This window comes from Lepisma saccharinum, chromosome 8 (genome assembly GCF_977018435.1).
Source record: "Lepisma saccharinum chromosome 8, izLepSacc3.1, whole genome shotgun sequence".
NCBI classification, from domain to species: domain Eukaryota; kingdom Metazoa; phylum Arthropoda; class Insecta; order Zygentoma; family Lepismatidae; genus Lepisma; species Lepisma saccharinum.
Window position 1 is genome coordinate 91506884 of NC_139236.1, and position 19635 is coordinate 91526518.

The 19635-nt window shown below is 42.2% G+C and overlaps 1 protein-coding gene across 1 annotated transcript in view; it reads left to right on the forward strand.

The window, feature by feature from the left end:
* Nucleotides 1–19635, forward strand: part of LOC145991298 (tyrosine-protein kinase RYK-like) — a 308147-nt gene that overhangs the window by 208615 nt on the left and 79897 nt on the right. The window contains exons 3-4 of the mRNA XM_083127287.1: nt 1853–1959; nt 16486–16616. Of these exons, the coding sequence (XP_082983413.1) occupies nt 1853–1959; nt 16486–16616 (238 nt within the window). The remainder of the gene's footprint in view (nt 1–1852; nt 1960–16485; nt 16617–19635) is intronic.

Below are 19635 nucleotides of genomic sequence, written 5' to 3' on the forward strand. Positions count from 1 at the left end.
GCGTCCCGGTGGTTGAGAATCACTGGTCTAGAATCACCGTATGGTCTGCTTTCACTGTTGGCAAACACAATAGCCAAGCTACAAACTTCGAAAACAACCTACACAAATATTCTAGACGGAAATCTTAGCAGACGCAGATTTTGAGAATTTGGAATCTTGTAGCAGGTTTTCAAAGAGGGTGACATTTCGAAAACTGATTGGCTGGCGATCCATCGCCGTTGTCCAGTACTATACCTGTCAAGTAACACAGAAATGTTCTCGTCGGGGATCGAACCCGGGACCGCTTGCACCAAAGGTCGGAGACCTATTCGGCTATGGGAGCTTCGAAACAAGCACAGGAAGTTTGTGCTATGAACTGGTGCATTCAAAGCGCTCTCCTAAGGAAGAAAGGACATATGGAGATGAGTGATCCCAGAAGGAGGATGCGATAACCATTGCCGCCTCGGCATCTCGCTTCTGATCACGTGACCGGAGAATCAATGGGAGGTGTGCGAGTGTTTGCAGCCGACGTTAAACAAGCAACAGCTGCGAGAGGGGCACGAATGAGGTCACTTGCCATAAGAGGGACAGCTGCGAACTACCTCGCCATGAATAATGCAGAGGATGCGTTGTACAAGTGCGATACAAGTCTCGCACGTATATCGTCCCTGTATTCTTTTTTCCTTAATTCGTCCCCATTCCAACTGGAAATTACCAGCTTCTCCCCCTGGGAAGAGATCTGCTTTCGTTCATTTTCTCTGAGGTTTCTCGTACGTGTTAAGACTGTTAACACACGCACACACATGAAATATGCCTCCTCTATGGTTACTGGTAACGTCACCGCCTTGTAATCAAGAGGTCCCGGGTTCGATACCCTGTGGTGGCGTACAGTGGTTCGGATCCCTCTTTAAACTGTAGGTTAAGTCCCGATTAGCCTATCTGTACAAAAGTGTGCTTTAAACAATTCTTCAAACACACATGTGTTCCGTGGAGGAGTGGTTAAAGTAGAGCGCTACGGCACCAGGGGTCCCGGTTCGAATCCCGACCTGAGCATGGATGTTCTTTCTGAGAGTCCCTTCACCAATTTCATCCTCATCTGTGATTACCCAAACGTGGCTGAAAAGTGAAGTAAAATGAACCAAAAGATTAAATCAGTCAAACCTATACAATGCATGGAATTTGCCCAAAACGTATTTAACATTTCTTGCACGTTGTTTAACTTTATTGAAGGCTTGGTGGTAGACGATCTCGCCACCTAAGCTCCAGGGTTCGATTCACGGTCTGGGGATGAGTGTTCTTTGTGAGTGTACCTTCATTGATTTAAATTCATCATATCTCATCCTCATCGTTGCGATTAACCAAAAGTGACAGAAAAGGAGCTAAAAATAAAAAAATACGTTTTTATTATCAATTTAAGGAACATACTTGACTTTTCGCTAATCGACATGATGATGAGTGGCGATTATATCGAAGCGAATGAAGGTACAGTCACGAACACAAATAGACAAAGAAAACCACAGAGGGTTATATTGAGTGCGTATCCCGCCTCCTAGGTCTCGTAAATTTACATTCATCCTCGTAGCAAAATGATGTACACTCGGTGTCAAAAATAATTGGGGGGGAGTGGTTCCGGAAAGATCATGTTTCTCCTTCTTAAAGTTACTCTGAAGTAGTAGTAACTCAAGGGAAAAATACATCATTGACAACAATATAGTTCCGTTTGGTCATTGACGAAATCGGTATTTCATAATAGGATATATCCTGGCACGTTATGTAATGCGATTTGCACTCCTTCAAAATATATACGATTAATGTTGATGTTCACTGTACATCTAAAACATCTTGTTACAATCTGTTGTTCTCTCTTTTACAGCTCCCTTACTCCGTGTCCATCGACTACAACAATCATCTTGCTTTGAAGCCTCCCGAGCTGAGTATTCCTCTCAAAGGGGTTATACCAACCACAATCCAGAATTTTCAGTAAGTAATCAAGGAATGATTTAAATCGTTACAATTAGTTCTTGTTGCTAAATTGGGTGATGATAATATGTTTGTGATATGCTGGCGTACAAGTGAAAGTTTCTATGAATTTGAGACCACTTTACGCTGTCCTTTGCTTTCACTGTAAATAAAATAGTCGATTAGAATCATTCCTTCATTTTGCTGTTTTAAAGTGCTTGCTATCAGTGTTTTAGTTGCATCTGCCTGACTTTACGTTGCTGCTATCTGACTTTGAGATGGGTTTGGAGTGGACCACTACTAGCAGCTAACAGCCACCAAAACTAATGTCTTAAGAGCTGTAAACCTGTACCTCCTAACCTCATCACATATACATCATTAGAACTAATCGGAATTGTGGGTTAGGAGGGCTAGGTTTAGAGTATAAGCAATTAGTTTTAGTGGTTGTTAGCAGCCCCTCACCAGACCCACTTTGAGATGTTTCTGCAAAATCTTTTTAGATGCTTCTGCCAAACCTTTTTTAGATGCTTCCCGCCAAACTGTTTTTAGATGCTTCCCGCCAAACTGTTTTTAGATGCTTCCCGCCAAACTGTTTTTAGATGCTTCCCGCCAAACTGTTTTTAGATGCTTCCCGCCAAACTGTTTTTAGATGCTTCCCACCAAACTGTTTTTAGATGCTTCCCACCAAACTGTTTTTAGATGCTTCCCGCCAAACTGGTTTTAGATGCTTCCCGCCAAACTGGTTTTAGATTCTTCCCGCCAAACTGGTTTTAGATGCTTCCCGCCAAACTGGTTTTAGATGCTTCCCGCCAAACTGGTTTTAGATGCTTCCCGCCAAACTGGTTTTAGATGCTTCCCGCCAAACTGGTTTTAGATGCTTCCCGCCAAACTGGTTTTAGATGCTTCCCGCCAAACTGGTTTTAGATGCTTCCCGCCAAACTGGTTTTAGATGCTTCCCGCCAAACTGGTTTTAGATGCTTCCCGCCAAACTGGTTTTAGATGCTTCCCGCCAAACTGGTTTTAGATGCTTCCCGCCAAACTGGTTTTAGATGCTTCCCGCCAAGCTGGTTTTAGATGCTTCCCGCCAAGCTGGTTTTAGATGCTTCCCGCCAAACTGGTTTTAGATGCTTCCCGCCAAACTGGTTTTAGATGCTTCCTGCCAAACTGGTTTTAGATGCTTCTGCCAGACTTTTAGTTGCTGCTGAATGGAAGCCGTATAGAACTGACACATACCTGTGTACCAAAGCTTGGAGTTTCTTTTTCATTTATTGAATATGCAAGACATGCAGAGTGAGAAGGTATAGAATTAGTATTCTTTTCGAATTAGTGCACACCTTGTGATACTTAGCTACACGTAATGCAAAATTTAAAGACTCTGGCTTACTTTAAAAGACCGATGCCGGATAGTTTGAAATCCAATTATCCATAATCTGATAGTTCGCCATGGTCTCTTGTGTACTTGTCCGTGTATGGCATGGTGAGTGAACATAGCCACGTGGCTGATGCAACCCTAAAACATCATTCAAACACTGAGTGGTGAGTAATAATTATAAAAACCGGTAATATTACAAGCAAAGACTACGAATTAAACAAAGCATCAGCTATGAAAAGTTTTACGTATCTAATTTCCCAGAATAACCCTCTTCAATGCTCCCCAAGCGCTCCATACAGGCGCCGAAATATCACTGGCTGGCCTGCGATCGAAGACAGGAAATGGGGAATTTATGCGATTTGATGCTCTCGGGGTGAAGGTTGGAAGATCACCCTTGTTGGTTTCCTGAAGGAATAGGAAAATGGGGATTGCAGGGAGGTGGGAGGGGAGAAGAAAGAAATAGATACTGGTTGACTGTGTATCGTTGTCTGGCTCCCTGCGTTGCGGTGAAGAAAGCCATGATTGAGGAAATATTGGCTGGAATGGTCGAGGAAGTTTGAATGCTACAGACTTGTAGGTTTCCCAAAAATCAGATGTTTCTTCCTTCAGTGCAGTCTTATCATTTAATGATTCTCTCTTCCTTCCTAGTGCCTGCTTTCTTCTTCTTTAATGCTTCTTTATCTTTTAAAGCCATTTGTTTCTATTAGTGTATTTTAGATTGCAACTCCTCTTTTCCTTCCTAGCACTTATCGTCTTTAGAATGTAGCAACTGAATTTCATTTCAGAAAGATTATAACTCCATTAAGCCTTGTTTCCATGATTATGAAAAACTAAATATGCTGACCAAGGCAGTAATTTATTTTATTATAAAACATAAACTAACGTAACGTTTCAACCTTCTAGCAAGGTCTTCTTCAGACTCTGTATCAAGTACAAAAGTCTTGGACTTTTGTACTTGATACAGAGTCTGAAGAAGACCTTGCTAGAAGGTTGAAACGTTACGTTAGTTTATGTTTTATAATAAAATAAATTACTGCCTTGGTCAGCATATTTAGTTTTTCAGAAAGAGTAACGGAGACCGAATTTCACATCAAAACTACCAGCTGTAACTGAATTTCACATCAAAACGAGCAGCTGTAACCTAATTTCACATCAAAACGAGCCGCTTTAACGGAATTTCACATCAAAACGAGCCGCTTTAACGGAATTTCACATCAAAACGAGCCGCTTTAATGGAATTTCACATCAAAACGAGCCGCTTTAACGGAATTTCACATCAAAACGAGCTGCTATAACGGAATTTCACATCAAAACGAGCCGTTTTGACTTAATTTCACATCAAAACGAGCCGCTTTGACGTAATTTCACATCAAAACGTGCAGCTGTAACTGAATTTCACATCAAAACGTACAGCTGTAACTGAATTTCACATCGAAACGTGCAGCTGGAACCTAATTTCACATCAAAACGAGCAGGTGTAACGGAATTTCACATGAAAACGAGCAGGTGTAACTGAATTTCACATCAAAACGAGCAGGTGTAACTGAATTTCACATCAAAACGAGCAGGTGTAACTGGATTTCACATCAAAACGAGCAGGTGTAACTGAATTTCACATCAAAACGAGCAGGTGTAACTGAATTTCACATCAAAACGAGCAGTTGTAACTGAATTTCACATCAAAACGAGCAGGTGTAACTGAATTTCACATCAAGACGAGCAGGTGTAACTGAATTTCACATCAAGACGAGCAGGTGTAACGGAATTTCACATCAAGACGAGCAGGTGTAACGGAATTTCACATCAAGACGAGCAGGTGTAACGGAATTTCACATCAAGACGAGCAGGTGTAACGGAATTTCACATCAAAACGTGCAGCTGTAACCAAATTTTAATTCAAAACGAGCAGCTGTAACTGAATTTCACATCAAAACAAGCAGCTGTAACCGAGATTCGTTTCAAAACGTGTAACATGTAACCGAATTGCAATTAGAAGGGTATATAACCAGGTACCCTTTGCCTCCAACGACAGAGTTACCGCTGCTCTATCGGAGAGACCCTCGAAGTATCATGCCGATCCTGTAAGCAAGGTCAGCTCGAAGTGAACCCATCCCCGGTTTCACTTTCCACCGGAACTTCCCAGATTCCCTTCAGCCTCGCGGTAACAAGATGTCGGCTTCCTTCCGAAAATTATATGAGTGATCCGTCTCATCCGAGTTCGCCGCTTCTCTCCGAAACTCCGATGCGCGGAGATATCTCGTATGCCGAACGTCTCCCCGTTGGAAAATGAGCCTCACTCGCGGCCCCGGAGCGACGGAATGGCCCTGCGCGCGGGAACCGACGGCGGAGATGTTAAACCAGGCAACGTTTTGGTCTCGAGATCCCAGTACGTGTCGAGAATGGGAAGCTGCCTTATCACCATTTTTCTGCCCCTTGATGAGTGGAGTTGCTGGAAGATTCTCCAAAGCTGCAAGAGGGGGGAGGGGGAGGATGCTGTAACGTAAAGCCATCTTACGAGAAAGTGTTAACGTTACACAGCTCCCCCCCCCATTCCTTACAAGGATAATCTCGACCTCGTAATTCGAGTCAACCATTATATCGTCTCTTGTCTCGGTTATAGTAAAAATAGCTTACAATATATGATAATAAGCCTTAACGCATTTGGTGTTAAGTCCACGGTATTTTCTCTCATAAGGAAGTTCATAAGTTTGAACTTTATTCCTGGAAATTGGGAGCTTTTTTAATACTTTTTGGTACAATGATAACGCTCATGGTTGTATAGCGTCTTAGGATATTTAACATAAAGGGGGCCATACACGCGCTCATGTTTCTGTACGTGCGTTAGGCTGTAGCAATGACGGTTGGATGCGGCTCAAGATAAAATTTTCACCGGGCGAGATGGGTTTTTGGAGCCCCTACAGTGCACCCTGCCACTCCCTCCCCCAACTTTCTAACCTACCCCCTCTACTTTGATTGCCATGCGAGAGACCTTGATTCCCGTGGTGGGTGAACTAAGGTCGGAATTTTTCCGGCCTTGTACCTGCATAAAGCGGTTCCGGGACTCACCCAGCCTCAAATCATGGGTACCCGAGGACAACTCTGGGGTGTAAGGCCGACCAGAGCGTGGTGCTGATCACATCACCTCCAAAGTGGCGAGATCGAGAATGTGCGAGGCCTTACCCCCCCCCCCCCATTCCTTCATGGCGCGGTGCTATATGCACGGGAAACCTTACCTGCCCTTACCTACCGTGCGTTCATTTCGATCTGCAGCCGAGAGATCTGGAGAAGCGTGGCGGACGGCGCTGACGGAGATGCCGACATTTGCGGCCTGTAATGCCCGCTTATTTTTATAGACATATGCAGACATTTATATAAATATTGCAAAACGATCACTAACCTGTGTTATAACACGCAAACGTTCTTCTGCAATTCATCCAAGTTCTGCTCTTATATACACAAAAAAATACGCTTTAGAAACGATGTTAAGAGCCACAGATAATAAAACATTTTAATCATAGTTTTGACCAGTAACGTCCTGCTTAAGTTTATATCCTTGAAAGAGTTTTGTGCCGATGGGGATCGTTTGGACGTTTTGAATGTGCAACACTGTATCAAGATTACGCTGTAGAAGAAACCGTTAAAAGTCAATAGTGTTCGTGAGCTTCCTTGCAATCCGAAATCTCCGAGCTCGAGTTTTTTGTTCCTTCGCGACTAGATGAAGACAGAGTTGTAAATATAGTGGCGAGCAATGTAAACGAAGAGAGTGTTAATTTAGTACTGTGCGCAAGAGTGTTATTCTTGGTTACTTGCAGTTACTTGTTTGTGTTATTGTAGTGTGTATGTGTGACGTGTCAGTGAGACGATTGGAATGCCAGCCGCAAGATTCACGTTAGAACAAAGATTTTTTATGTATGACACTTACGTGAAAACAAACTCGTGTCGAGACGTGTGTAGGTAATTTGTACAGAAATTCCCATGCGTTTCAACTCCACACAGAGATACGGTTAGACATCTTGTCCTTAAATTACGAGAAACTGTATCGTTAAATTTTAAAACACCTAAGCAAAAACGGCGGATTCTAACCGAAGCAAAACTCGATGATATTGGTGCAGCGTTAGAACGTTCTCCAAACAAACCTCTACGCCGTGTTTCACAAGAGGTGGGCGTGTCAAAATCATCGCACGTACAGTCACTAAGCTACTAAAATTAAAACCATACTCTTATAACACAGGTTAGTGCTCGTTTTGCAATATTTATATAAATGTCTGCATATGTCCATAAAAATAAGCGGGCATTTCAGGCCGCAAATGTCGGCATCTCCGTCAGTGCCGCCCGCCACGCTTCTCCCGATCTCTCGGCTGCAGATCGAAATGGACGCACGGTATATGTTCACGGTTTTAATGGCGAAAAATAACAGCCTTATTTTAAAAATAACTTCGTGTTACTTAAGCTTTATTAGAGAAACGGTTTTGCTGGTTATACAAGATAATTCCGAATTGAAATACGAGAATATTTACAACCAAAAACACTTTTATTTTTTCAACGACTTTATCGATCAAAAAAGTGTTATTGGCAACCCTTCAATCATTCATGAAGCCTTTGTTCTGTATTAGACGTTCCCTTTAGAACGAAACCTTATTTTGAGGAAAAAGTGATGCTGTAAAATAGAATGGGTATAAAGTAAAACAGTGAAATATTGACTATCGATATATATTGGTTCCGCAACATAGGCAGATGATCTGATTTGAAAATGCAAGCAAAGATGACGTGATATTCAATTTAATGTAGTATAATTTTCCTCCTATCTGCATTGAAAGTGGGTCCGTATTAATATTGAGTAATCGATATTTGTTTTTTTCTGGTGCATCGTTATGTGTAAATCCCTTTTATATGAGAATAATGAAGCCAAAAAAGTCACATGTCGCAGTGTTGCGTGTGGAAGGACGAACGGGGATAATATACATATATATGAAATTTTTCATCAGTTCAGCTATAGAGTTCTCCGATTCAACAAGAACCGAATTAGCATGCTGAAGGGTTGAATTTCATGTTTCCCCGGGCTAAAAGGGGTTTAGGAACACTTTAAAAGGATTTTCCTAATTGGATACTTTAAGAGAGCTGCTTCAGATTTTCATCCTCCCCTTCTCTCTCTCTCTTGCTTCCTTCCGCATCTTTGCCTTGTTTTCGTCTTATTTAGATATTGTTTCCATAGGTTTAAATCTGTCGAGTTGATTCGCAAAAGGTCTGCTTTCATGCGATCCAAACTTTAAAGAAAGTCCTATTAATGATTCATGTTTTGTTTGATTTGTTTTATGCGAGTTTTCCTTTGGGGCGCACTACATTTTTTATATTAAAATAACTACATTTTGTAAAGAAAAAGTAGCCACACTTGCTCGGATATAGTTTTCGCAAGATTCATTAACCAACACCCCCAGTTCTTTTGTATTTTAATTAATTTTTTTATGTTTCAATGCAAGAGGCTCCCTCTGGTGCTACTCTGTTGCATGGAGGCCGATGAATGCTTCGTGCGATGCAAACTTCCCGCCTGTACAATGCACCTCAAAAGCAACAGAGTAGCATCAGAGGAAGCCTCTTGCATTGAAACATAAAAAAAAAAATTAAGATAGAAATGAACTGGGGGTGTTGGATAAATGTCATCGCTTTCGCATAACCACCTCTCGTTTCTTCTGCGATGATAGGGAGTGAGCGAGGCATCACATGACGAGAGGTTTTCCATCGAACGAACACGACCGACGATGCCTCCTGCCTCTCTCACTCCCTCCCTTGCAACGCTTCAGCACCCCTGCTCATTCTACAGTTTACTAATGTATTCGAGAACGCTCCTTCACAAATACGGCTGGTGGACAAATCCTGATTTTCTTATTGTTTTAATTCACTTCATAATCTTGTGAAAACCATATCCGAGCAAGTGTCGCTATTTCTTTCTTTACAGAGTGAAACTGTTCACTGTTGATTAAACACAACTACCCTTCAAACACTTTCCCAGATTTACAGCTATGAGTGAACAATTTTGTGTCACGTTTGGGACAAATGAAACACTGCCTCTTGACTTAATTAGAAATTTATTTTAATTTCTGTGAATTTTCAAATGATTGAAAATAAATTATTTAAGACAGAGAGAAGGTAATTGATCTTTGAATATTCTAGTGGAGTTGGAAGAGAAATATAACAGTTAAAGAAGAAATTGATAGTTTCTTAGTGTGACGGGTGGGACACGATGGAAAATAAAAGTAAATAAAAAGTTAAAACAAACTAATATAAAAACACCTTCAACTTTCTAACTTAAATGTATAATACTTGAATTTTTATCCAAATGACAATTTCACATTGTTCACTCACAAGATAGCGTTACGAGCTAAGGTTCTGTCCCAGGGCTGGTCCCTGGAGACACAACTGGGGGCGTTAAAACCTTAGCCGTATCGAATTTCACCCTCTGCATTTGAGGGTAGGAACCGTTGACCAACGGGCGGGTAGTCAGAGGTGGAGAAGTTAAATTAAAAACACAAATAATGGCTAACTGACTGAATTTTATTGTGTTAATAATAGCACTCCAGTTGACTAAATGGGAGAAGTTAGGGGCGGGAGGAAAAGCACCGTAAAAGGTATAACCCTCTGCCCACAAAGTGAGCTGGTATCATTGTATGACGTCTTGCCTCATTTTGATTGGCTAGCATGCTCAGACCAATGAGGAAGAATCAAGCCTGCTCAGTCGGGTAGCATCCGTTAAGGGAGAAAGAGTGGAGTGACTCTTACTGTACACGTGAATGGTGAGGGTGGCTATGCGATGGGGGATGTAAGTAGATTGGGGGTCCTTTTAATTCTTTAGATAGATATTTATTTATTTGTTCAATATTAGGGTTTGTTGTTTTCATTTGATAATTAGATTATTATTAGTTTCAGTATCCAGGAACCTAATCTATAATTCTCGGTCGTATGGCCGCGTGCACTACTCACGTATTGTCCCTCCAATTATTAATCAACTGAGTTGTAGGATATAAATCTATTTGAATTTGATATAAAAGGACAGGGAAATATGAACTAGGTGTCTATTAGAATTCTATATTCTGGAATTGTTAAAAATAAAATTGAAAAGATCTAAGTTCTGGTTTGAATTCGTAAAAATAATTTCCTAGAAGAATGGACTGGGACAACAGCTTACTTTCACTGGCACTCTGTATACAGTAAATCCTGCTTCATGCAGTTGGGATTGAGCGTGACTACAATGAGGTGGGCCCTTTTTTACTTAGTTACAAAGGGCAGGTACTTATCTCGATCCTGGACGCTGGAGCGATTGGCTGCTGGGCGCTGGTCTCATTGGGAGGCCTGGAGGGTCTCGCCTCTGGACATGGCCCGGCTTCTGACGGCCCTACAGTGAACTCTCCACAGCCGGTAGCAGTCTCTCCTCTCCTCTTCCGACTCGGCTTGGATGCCTGACCTACTTGGCCGCCTCCTTGCCTCTTCCTCCCGAAGCAGGTTGTGTACCCCTTTTATAGTGCCCTAGGGAGTTGGGAAATGCCTAGGAAAGGTTTTCCGGGTATGGCCGGTAGAATAAACTTACAGCATTGCATTTGATTTTAAAAATTGAGATTCAGGGGTACTTTATAGGGAATAATACCTTTGTATTTTAATAAAGTACAAAATACTGTTTCCAAACTACACTCATGCTCATAAATTAAGGATAATGCTGAATCTTGTACAAAGAAATATTTGATGTGCACGTTGCAGCTTGAAATGATGTCCGGGTACTGTACCAAAGAACCTGTGTTGACTATGACGTTGATCCAGTGTGTGGTGGCGCTGTAAGCAGACCAATGACTCACAGGAGCGAAACTGCTGACCAGAATACAGTGCCTATAGGAAGTGTGCAGTTGTGTTCGGTTGTGCTAATGGTGAGTGCTTGTGTGAAATGGCTCAACAAACACATATTGATGATGTAATGAGGGGAGGGATACTTAGGCGGCTAGAGGCGGGCCAAAGACAGAAGGTCGTGTCACAGGTGCTCCATGTGCCACAAAGCGTCATCTCACGATTATGGCAACAATTCCAACAGACTGCAAACGTGTCTGGGCGCTACAGCAGTTGACGTCCACAGTGTACAACATCACGAGAAGACAGGTATCTGACCGTAAGTACCCGGAGACACAGACGGAGTACTGCCGGGGGCCCTGCTCGAGACCTTGCAGCTGCCAGTGGAACAGTTATTTCCAGACACACTGTGTACAGACGACTCAACAAGCACGGTTTATTCGCCCGGAGGCCTGCAATTTGCAGTCCACTGTCACATGGTCACAGAGTAGCCCGTAACAACTGGTGTAGAGAGCACAGGACATGGACAATGGAAGAATGGTCTCAGGTACTCTTCACTGACGAGTCCAGGTATAGTCTCAACACTGATTCTCGTCGTGTAACCATCTGGCGTGAACCACGAACCAGATACCGACCCGGTAACATCGTCGAAAGGGACCAGTATGGAGGTGGTGGTGTCATGGTGTGGGGTGGCATTATCCTGGGTTCACGTACACCCTTGCATATCTTCGACAGAGGTACTGTAACAGGTCAGGTGTACCGGGATGTTATTCTGCAAGACTACGTTCGTCTTTTCAGAGGTGTAGTCGGTCCTACGTTCCTCCTGATGGATGACAATGCCAGGCCACACCGAGCTGCTATTGTGGAGGAGTATCTTCAAACAGAAGACATCATACGAATGGAGTGGCCTGCCTATTCCCCCGACCTCAACCCAATCGAACATGCTTGGGATGCTCTAGGCCGACGTGTCGCCGCACGTCTTCCACCTCCTCGGACTCTTCAGGAGCTCCGACAGGCACTGGTGCCAGAATGGGAGGCCATACCCCACCAGCTGCTCGACAACCTCCTCTACTGCATGTGTCAATGTGCATGGGCATCACATTCCATTCTAAAACATGTGCACATGCTCAAAGAACTGTGGAACAATAATTTACAATCTCCCTTGCTTTGTATCATATGTGCGCTCTTTGGTTTTTATCACGTTTTCTGCAATAAACAGGGTTAAACAGGGTATGTGGATGTCTTTCTTGTGTGTTCAACATGTGTCTGTGATCCCACTGTGCTGTATCGTGGGGCACCAAAACCTCTATTATCCTTAATTTATGAGCATGAGTGTATGTAAATGCTTATGGAAGATTACTAATACGTACTTCTTCTCTAATATTATTTGGCCTCCCGAGAGCGTAGTGGAATTATATCCTCGAGGCCCCAGGTTCGAGTTCCAGTGCCAGCATGCATTTTTCTTTACGGCTGGTCCTTCCTTCGTTTCATTTAATCATTCATCCTCATCTCCGCGATTAGCCGAAGAGGAAGAAAAGTGACATAAAATTACCGAAATAGAATTAATATTATGTGCAAGCTACCTTCACTCCGAGGCGGAGTGGTTAACACAGCGCACTACGACGCCAGAGGTCCCTGGTTCGATTCCGGGTCTTTGTATGGGTGTTCTTTACGAGGGTACCATCATCAATTTCATAACACTCATCCTCATATTCGCGGTTATCAAGAATTGGCAGAAAAGCAAAGTATACCAAATGAATCAATTATGTGCTGTAAACAAAGCTAATACAAACATATTTTCAAATTCCAGTTGTGCTATCGCCTTATAGACAATGTATCGTGGGTCCGATTCCCAGTGGAAGCACTTTCTGAGGTTCAATTTGATTCCGTATGCCCAGTCCCGATTAGACTAACCGCGTACATAGTGGACGAGAGCTACAAACTCTTAAAAATTCGTTTATGGAGGTATGCAACCGGATGGTGCATATCTTCGTGACGGATTGCATATCTCGCAGGATGAAACTGAACCAAATGTTCACACGGGGTTGTCCTACTTGGGGTGGGCTTCGAGGTAGGGCTGAGTGGGAGTAACAGTCTCCAAGAAGCACGAGTGTGAGAAAAGATGATAAATATCGGAGGATCTTCCTGAATTGGTGGCGTTAACAAACAGCTCCGTTCCCTTCCATTGTGGAGGAGGGGACTCCCCAGTTTGTTCCTTAAAATCCTCTTCGCTGCGGGCATACCCGTCTCTTACGACGCTGGGATGTTGAATCAGCTGTGAATTCCCTGATAATTCGACAGAGCTTTCTCCCCTCCCTCCTTCCGCACCAAGAATCCTCTTCCAAGGGGATATTTCACGCCGAGACAGTGTTTCCATCCCTACAAGATTGTTTCTACCAAAGAGAGAAATACTTTGTTCCGATCTGGAGTGCTAGAACACTAATACGTATGCCGTTCAAAGTGTTCTTTGTTACCATGATGGCGTAGTGGTAACGTTCTCGCCTTGTAATCAAGGTTCCCGCTTTCGAATCACGTATGTTGGTTCGGATCCCACATTAAACCAGAGTTGTTGAAGTTCCAGGAATTTATATTAAAAAATTCATATCCGGTCCGGGAGAGAAAATCAGCAAGCGTAAATGGGTCGTTGACCGAAAAGAACCTTTTTTTTATTAAATTATTTAAATTCTATCCCGGAACCTTTTTTTCCGAATCAATTCCAAGCACGGACCAAGTTAGATATTGAAACGAAACAGTATGGAACTTGGACCGAATTTAAATTGTACGACAAAAAAAAAGTTCCGGACCTGTTATACGGAACCCATTACAATTTATGAGTTCCTGGACATTTTACAACCATGTTTAAACTGTAGGTCCAATTCCGATTAGCCCATCTGATCATAAAGTGGACTTAAAACAAATGTTGTAATCGACGGGTCCAGCGTTGGATACCCGGTGGAGCTAAATTGTGGTTCGGATTTCACTTAAACCTGTAGGTCCAGTCTCAATTAGCCTATCTGTGCATACAGTGGACGTTCCACGACGGTGAGACTAAGGAACTCTGGGTAAATCTAGATGCGTCACTGTGATTCGGCCAATACGTGTTTCATCCTCATCGTCGCGATTAACTAGAGATGGAAGAAGGATGTGATTTTTCAAAAAATGAAATAAATGGAAGTTGTGTGCATTGAAAATGATAACAGCCACATTCAGTTTTCCATTGATTTATTTTGGTTTATTTAATTTCGATTTTCTGCCACTTGTGGCTAATCGTGAAGATGAGTAATGGTATGATAAAGTTGATGAAGTGACTCTCGAAAGAACACCCATGCTCAGGCCTTCCGGGATGCGAATTTCTTTTCCCAGTCAACTTGTGAATTCGGGTTCATTTCTTGCTCTCTGATTGGCTGTTGGAAAGTTACGGTGCTCTGATTGTGAGAATATCTATTTTCCTATCTTCAGCGCAAATTTGCTGCTTTCTAATCTAATCTAACCTAACGTACAGCGCAAATAAGATATTCTCACAATCAGAGCACCGTAATTTTCCAACAGCGAATCAGAGAGCAAGAAATGAACCCGCATTCACAAGTTGACTGGGAAAAGAAAAAAGCGCTTCCGGGATTCGAACCTCGAACCCCTGGTTCTCTTGATCAGTCTCTTCTAATTATCATTCATCATAGTCGCGATTTACCAGGGTGGCGGAGAAGTAAGAAGTCTGACAAGGATTTTTCGGGTACCTTGCATGGTAACTTTTTATAAGGTTGGCAACACTTGGCGCAGTTTCTCTGCTGCAGCAGCAGCGGTGCTTTCACACACACTGTCTCCTCTCTCCGATCCCTCCCTCCACCCTGCACACCTTTTTATCTCCCTCTCCTCTCCGTCCGACAAGCGGTCTCTTATATTGAAAAGGTATTTGACGCCAGTTTGAAACCACGTCGTCTTGAGATGCCAGATAACAATAATTCCCCCTCCCTGCAGAAAGCGAAAGAAAAGGGAGGTAAGTGCGAACAGGGAAGAAAAGCAAACGGGTGATAGATGCTCCCCTTCGAAAAAAGGGAACACTTTCTATTCAAAGTTGGTGAGGCGGAAGCTAAGTGGATAGAATGGCTGGAAATAGAAAGAGAAACGATGCACATGTTCTATTGGCCTCTGTTGTATGCCAATCTTTCACGAGCAATATTTCCTTCCCTTGTTCCCCCTTTCCGTCACCTCCTACCCTCACTTGTGAAAATATCTGTCCATCTTCTCAGCAGTCTACATGGCGGCGTCGCCAGAATTTTTTTGGGGGGTTCAAGGGAGGGAAAAGTATTTTGAGGAGGGCCCTGCTTCTGTTGCCGTGGCTGCTAAGAATCTCTCTTCTTTTGTTTTCTTACATCTTCCATTTTTCCCCATCTTATACTCTTTATTTTTCCTCTTCATATCTCTCCATTTTACCAACTTTCTCTGTTTCTTTCCTTTTCTATTTCATCTTCCTTTTTCTCTATTCTTTTTATCATTTGCTGTGTCGTTTTCTCTGTTTATGTGTCTCGGATTGTTATATATGAAGTGACTCTCTCAGCTGGGCCAATTGTAATAGTCTGTGCATACCAACTATATTGCAGTTTGTTAAGGTATTATATCTTTTTGTGTTAAGATGTAAATCCACATTGTTATTAGTTAAAATATATTATTCATGAAGTTTCACATGTGTATTTCTGTTTGTCATGAAGATTAGGAGACAACGTCTTCCTTTTTCTCTTTTCTTTCTATCTTTTCTCTGTTTATCTGTCTGTCTTTCTTTCCTACCATCTTTCTTTCTAACTTCCTCTGTTTCTCCTATTTTTTTCCCTTTCTCCCTTTCCATTTTTACTATTTATTTCTTCCTCTCTCTTTTCCTTTTATAATGTTCTCTCTTCCTCTTTCTATATTATCTTTCTTCCTGTGTTTCACTTACATCTTTCTCTTTATTCCTTTCCATGTTTGCCATTTCTTTCTCGCTCTTTATTTTTCCTTGATTCTCCCTTTGCTTCCCTCTTTTCATTGTTCTCCCCTCTCTCTCATTCTTACCCTCTTTCTCCATGTTTCTTTAAACTTGCTCTCCTCTATCTTGTTTTCTTCTCCTTCCATCACTTTTTGTTACTTTATTTCTCTATCTTTGTTCTCCTTATTCTTCTGTATGTGTGCCATTCTTTCTTTAGAATAACAAATTCTCTCATGTAGGCTATTTGTGTGGGCAGGAGGGAGGTAAAGACCATATGGTGGGGCTAGAGTCTCCCTCACACATATCTGACGTATCTTATGCTGCCTGTTCTTATTTCTAGAGACGACAGCAAGTTTTGTTTATGCAAATCATTCTCTCCATTTCCTTCCAGTATTCGCTTCCGCTGCTCAGGCACTCTCAGCGCAGAGATAGAGGTGAAAATCCAGGTGAACGTCAGCCGAAACAACCCTCTGCACAACGAGACATCCCTCAACTTCAGGAGGAACAAAATCTGCATGAAGGGTGAGTTAATTCTCAATGTTTCGAATGTGTAGTTAATCCTCAACAGTACAGTGGGAGAAACAAATTCTTCTCCCAGATGACTTGAGCGGCAGCTAGTAATTCAGAAGTGTAGGTAACATACTTTTGCACCTTTTGACGATTGGGTGATTTTGCCTGTCTTAACACTGCAACTCGTATCCCACGCAAAGGAAAGGGATGGCGGGAAGGTCACGTGACTTTTGTGTTTCAGATCATCGCTCCGAACTGCCGTGTGTGGGGAAAATAATAGCATTTGCGTATTCCTTACCTCTACAGAGAATGTCTGGCCAACACGAGGTAAGTCGAAATGGCACGATAGCGCATCTGGGGACGCGACGAAAGGGAGAAACATCTTGAGAAACCAGCTGGCTTTCTGGTAAAGAAATTGCATGAGCGCAATCTTGGTATGACAGTTAAACAAGCGGTTTTCTGGGGTGGAAATTCCGCAAGCTGCTTTTTGGCGTTGAAATTCCCGCAAGCTCTGCTTTTTGGCGTTGAAATTCCCGCAAGCTCTGCTTTTTGGCGTTGAAATTCCGCAAGCGGCTTCCGTGCTTTTCGCGAAGTGCACTGAACCACTTGATTTGATAGGCAGCAGACAACTGGGCCTCCCATATGGCATAGTGGTAACGTCGTCGCCTTGTAATCAAGGGATCCCGGGTTCGATACCAGTCGGAAGCACATTGCAGAATGGTTCTGATTCCACTTTAAGCATTCGGTCCGGTCCCGGCTAGCATATATGTGCATAAATTTGACTTAAAACTACAATTCAGGACAATAGATTTTTTTTCTCAGCTGCTCTGCATCGATATGTATTTTTCGTGTCACAATAGGCGTTCACCTCGAGCATTTCTAACAATGAAGTAAAAATGTAGAACATTTCTGCTTCGCTTCTCCTGTGTGGACTGCAGCGGGCTTTGCGCTGCGGGGGAGAAAACATTTTATTAGAAGTTTCTAAACTTAGATTACACGTTCTCCAGCATTCGTTCACACGAGAACGGGGGGAAAAAAAGCTTAAGAAAAGCAATTCTGTTACAATTTTACGAACGTCTCCAGCGCCACAGTTTCCAACGGCCGCTGCTGAAAATGACACCGAAGTCGGCCAATCCAGAATTCACTTCAGTTTCATAATAGCCAGTGCTGAAAACCATATATCTTTTTTAGAGTTTCTCCTTTATTTCCATTCTCATTCTCACTCTGTCTCTCCTTTCGAGATATCGCCCCGTCTCTCATAACTGCCGTTCGGCGTCGAGGAACATGGTCATTAATTTCCATCTTCGCTCCTCAGAGTCCTCTGGCGAGTGGTACGGAAAGGTGCTGGGGAAAAAAGAAAGCGCGAGAAACTTGTCACGTGACAAACAAATGACAGTCGTCACGACAGGGCGTTTTGCGATCTTGCGTTCCCTCCGGGATTTTCTTTCCTCCCGTTCAAAATTTTTGAGGTGAATTATACTTGAAGCACTTCGAGATAATTCGGAGAGAATTTCTCTCGGCGGAGGGAAATTTTTAAGTGGAAGAGGGAGTAAAGGGTATTTTTCATCGAAGGTTGGCAAAGACGATGCAAACCTGTATCTTTTAGTTTCTACGCTATCAGTGCTTTTTATAAGAATATAAATTAGGGAAGAATTTGAAAATCTCTCTCTTTGTGGTGTACTTTCCGTTTTCTCATTCACTGGTGCATTCTAATTCAAAAACTACTGCGCGAATATGTAGCCTTATGGCGGCACATTTACTACAAGAAACTGCAAACTTTAGAATTTTTGTAGCTATCTTTTATTCGTGGTTTGATTATATGTTAAAGCGCTGAAAAAATAGCAGTTTGTATTTTGATTAGATGTGTAATTGTATTTTCCAGATCAATTGACAATTTATTTGTTCCACAAGGTGAGGGAAATTTTGTGACTGAAAGGGAATTTTATTTTGAGGATGGGTTAGCAACACTGTTTCAGCCCAAGTTCGGGAGGAGATAACTTTGAGTATTATCTCTGCCCAGAGATTCGGTTGCTTGTGTTTCACGTCGCTTGTTTCTGTCCCTGGTGAAACTGTGATCGGAATGGATGGTTGATGGGGGGAAATAGGGTCGCCTCAACACAAATCCCTCGCCTTCTGTAACAACATCAATAGGGATGTTGTAATAACCACGAAATGAGGTGGAACGTATTATTAGCCACCATAATAAACGGAATGGAATAAGGCAAAAGGTAACAACGAATTAGGTACCAGAATGAACGCGAAAATGAATCACCTCCCAATGAATTTGAATAGCGAAAGTAATGTGTAAGGTCAAAACTAACTATTGCAAACAGATGGCGCCAAAGTGCAGCACCGGAATAAACATGAAGGTATAATTGAAGAACGAACCAATCCCAAAGAGAATTTACAACAGGGTAAACTCAAAAATAATGGTGAAAATGAATGCTGAAATGATCTACAACAGCAAATGTTCCCATTGTGGACGATGCCCGACTGCTGTAAGTTGCTTGTCTACTTAAAAAATAGTAAGTAGTAAAGTAATGTAGTAAATAGAAGTAAAATACTTATTTTATTATTTTAAAGGAGTCGAACATGGTGTCTATGGAATTGTTTAGCTTATTGACGTTATTTTCTTCAATAAAGGACAAATTTAAAATAGTGTAAGCAAAATCAGTATTAAAGTTGCTTACTGAATGGATAATATGTAAGCTGCAGTTATGTAACAAATATATTAAATAGTACAAGAAAAGAACTGGAGATGGCAGCACAAGTGAGAATCTCATGGATGTCACGTAGGCAAACTATAACGAAGCAATTAAAATCCACTCTGGTGTAAAAATTGGGAAATAATGAAAGACTTAACTTCCACTCAACAAAGCTAAGTTTCAGCTATTCCAGATTGTGTTATAACTGCAACAGTGGTACCCCCATATCCATTTTATAAACGCACTATGGTTGGCGCGTTTTTCGAATTCGTCTTACGGACAATTTGGTCTGTGGCACCTTTCGGGATGATTATACAGCAGCTCTT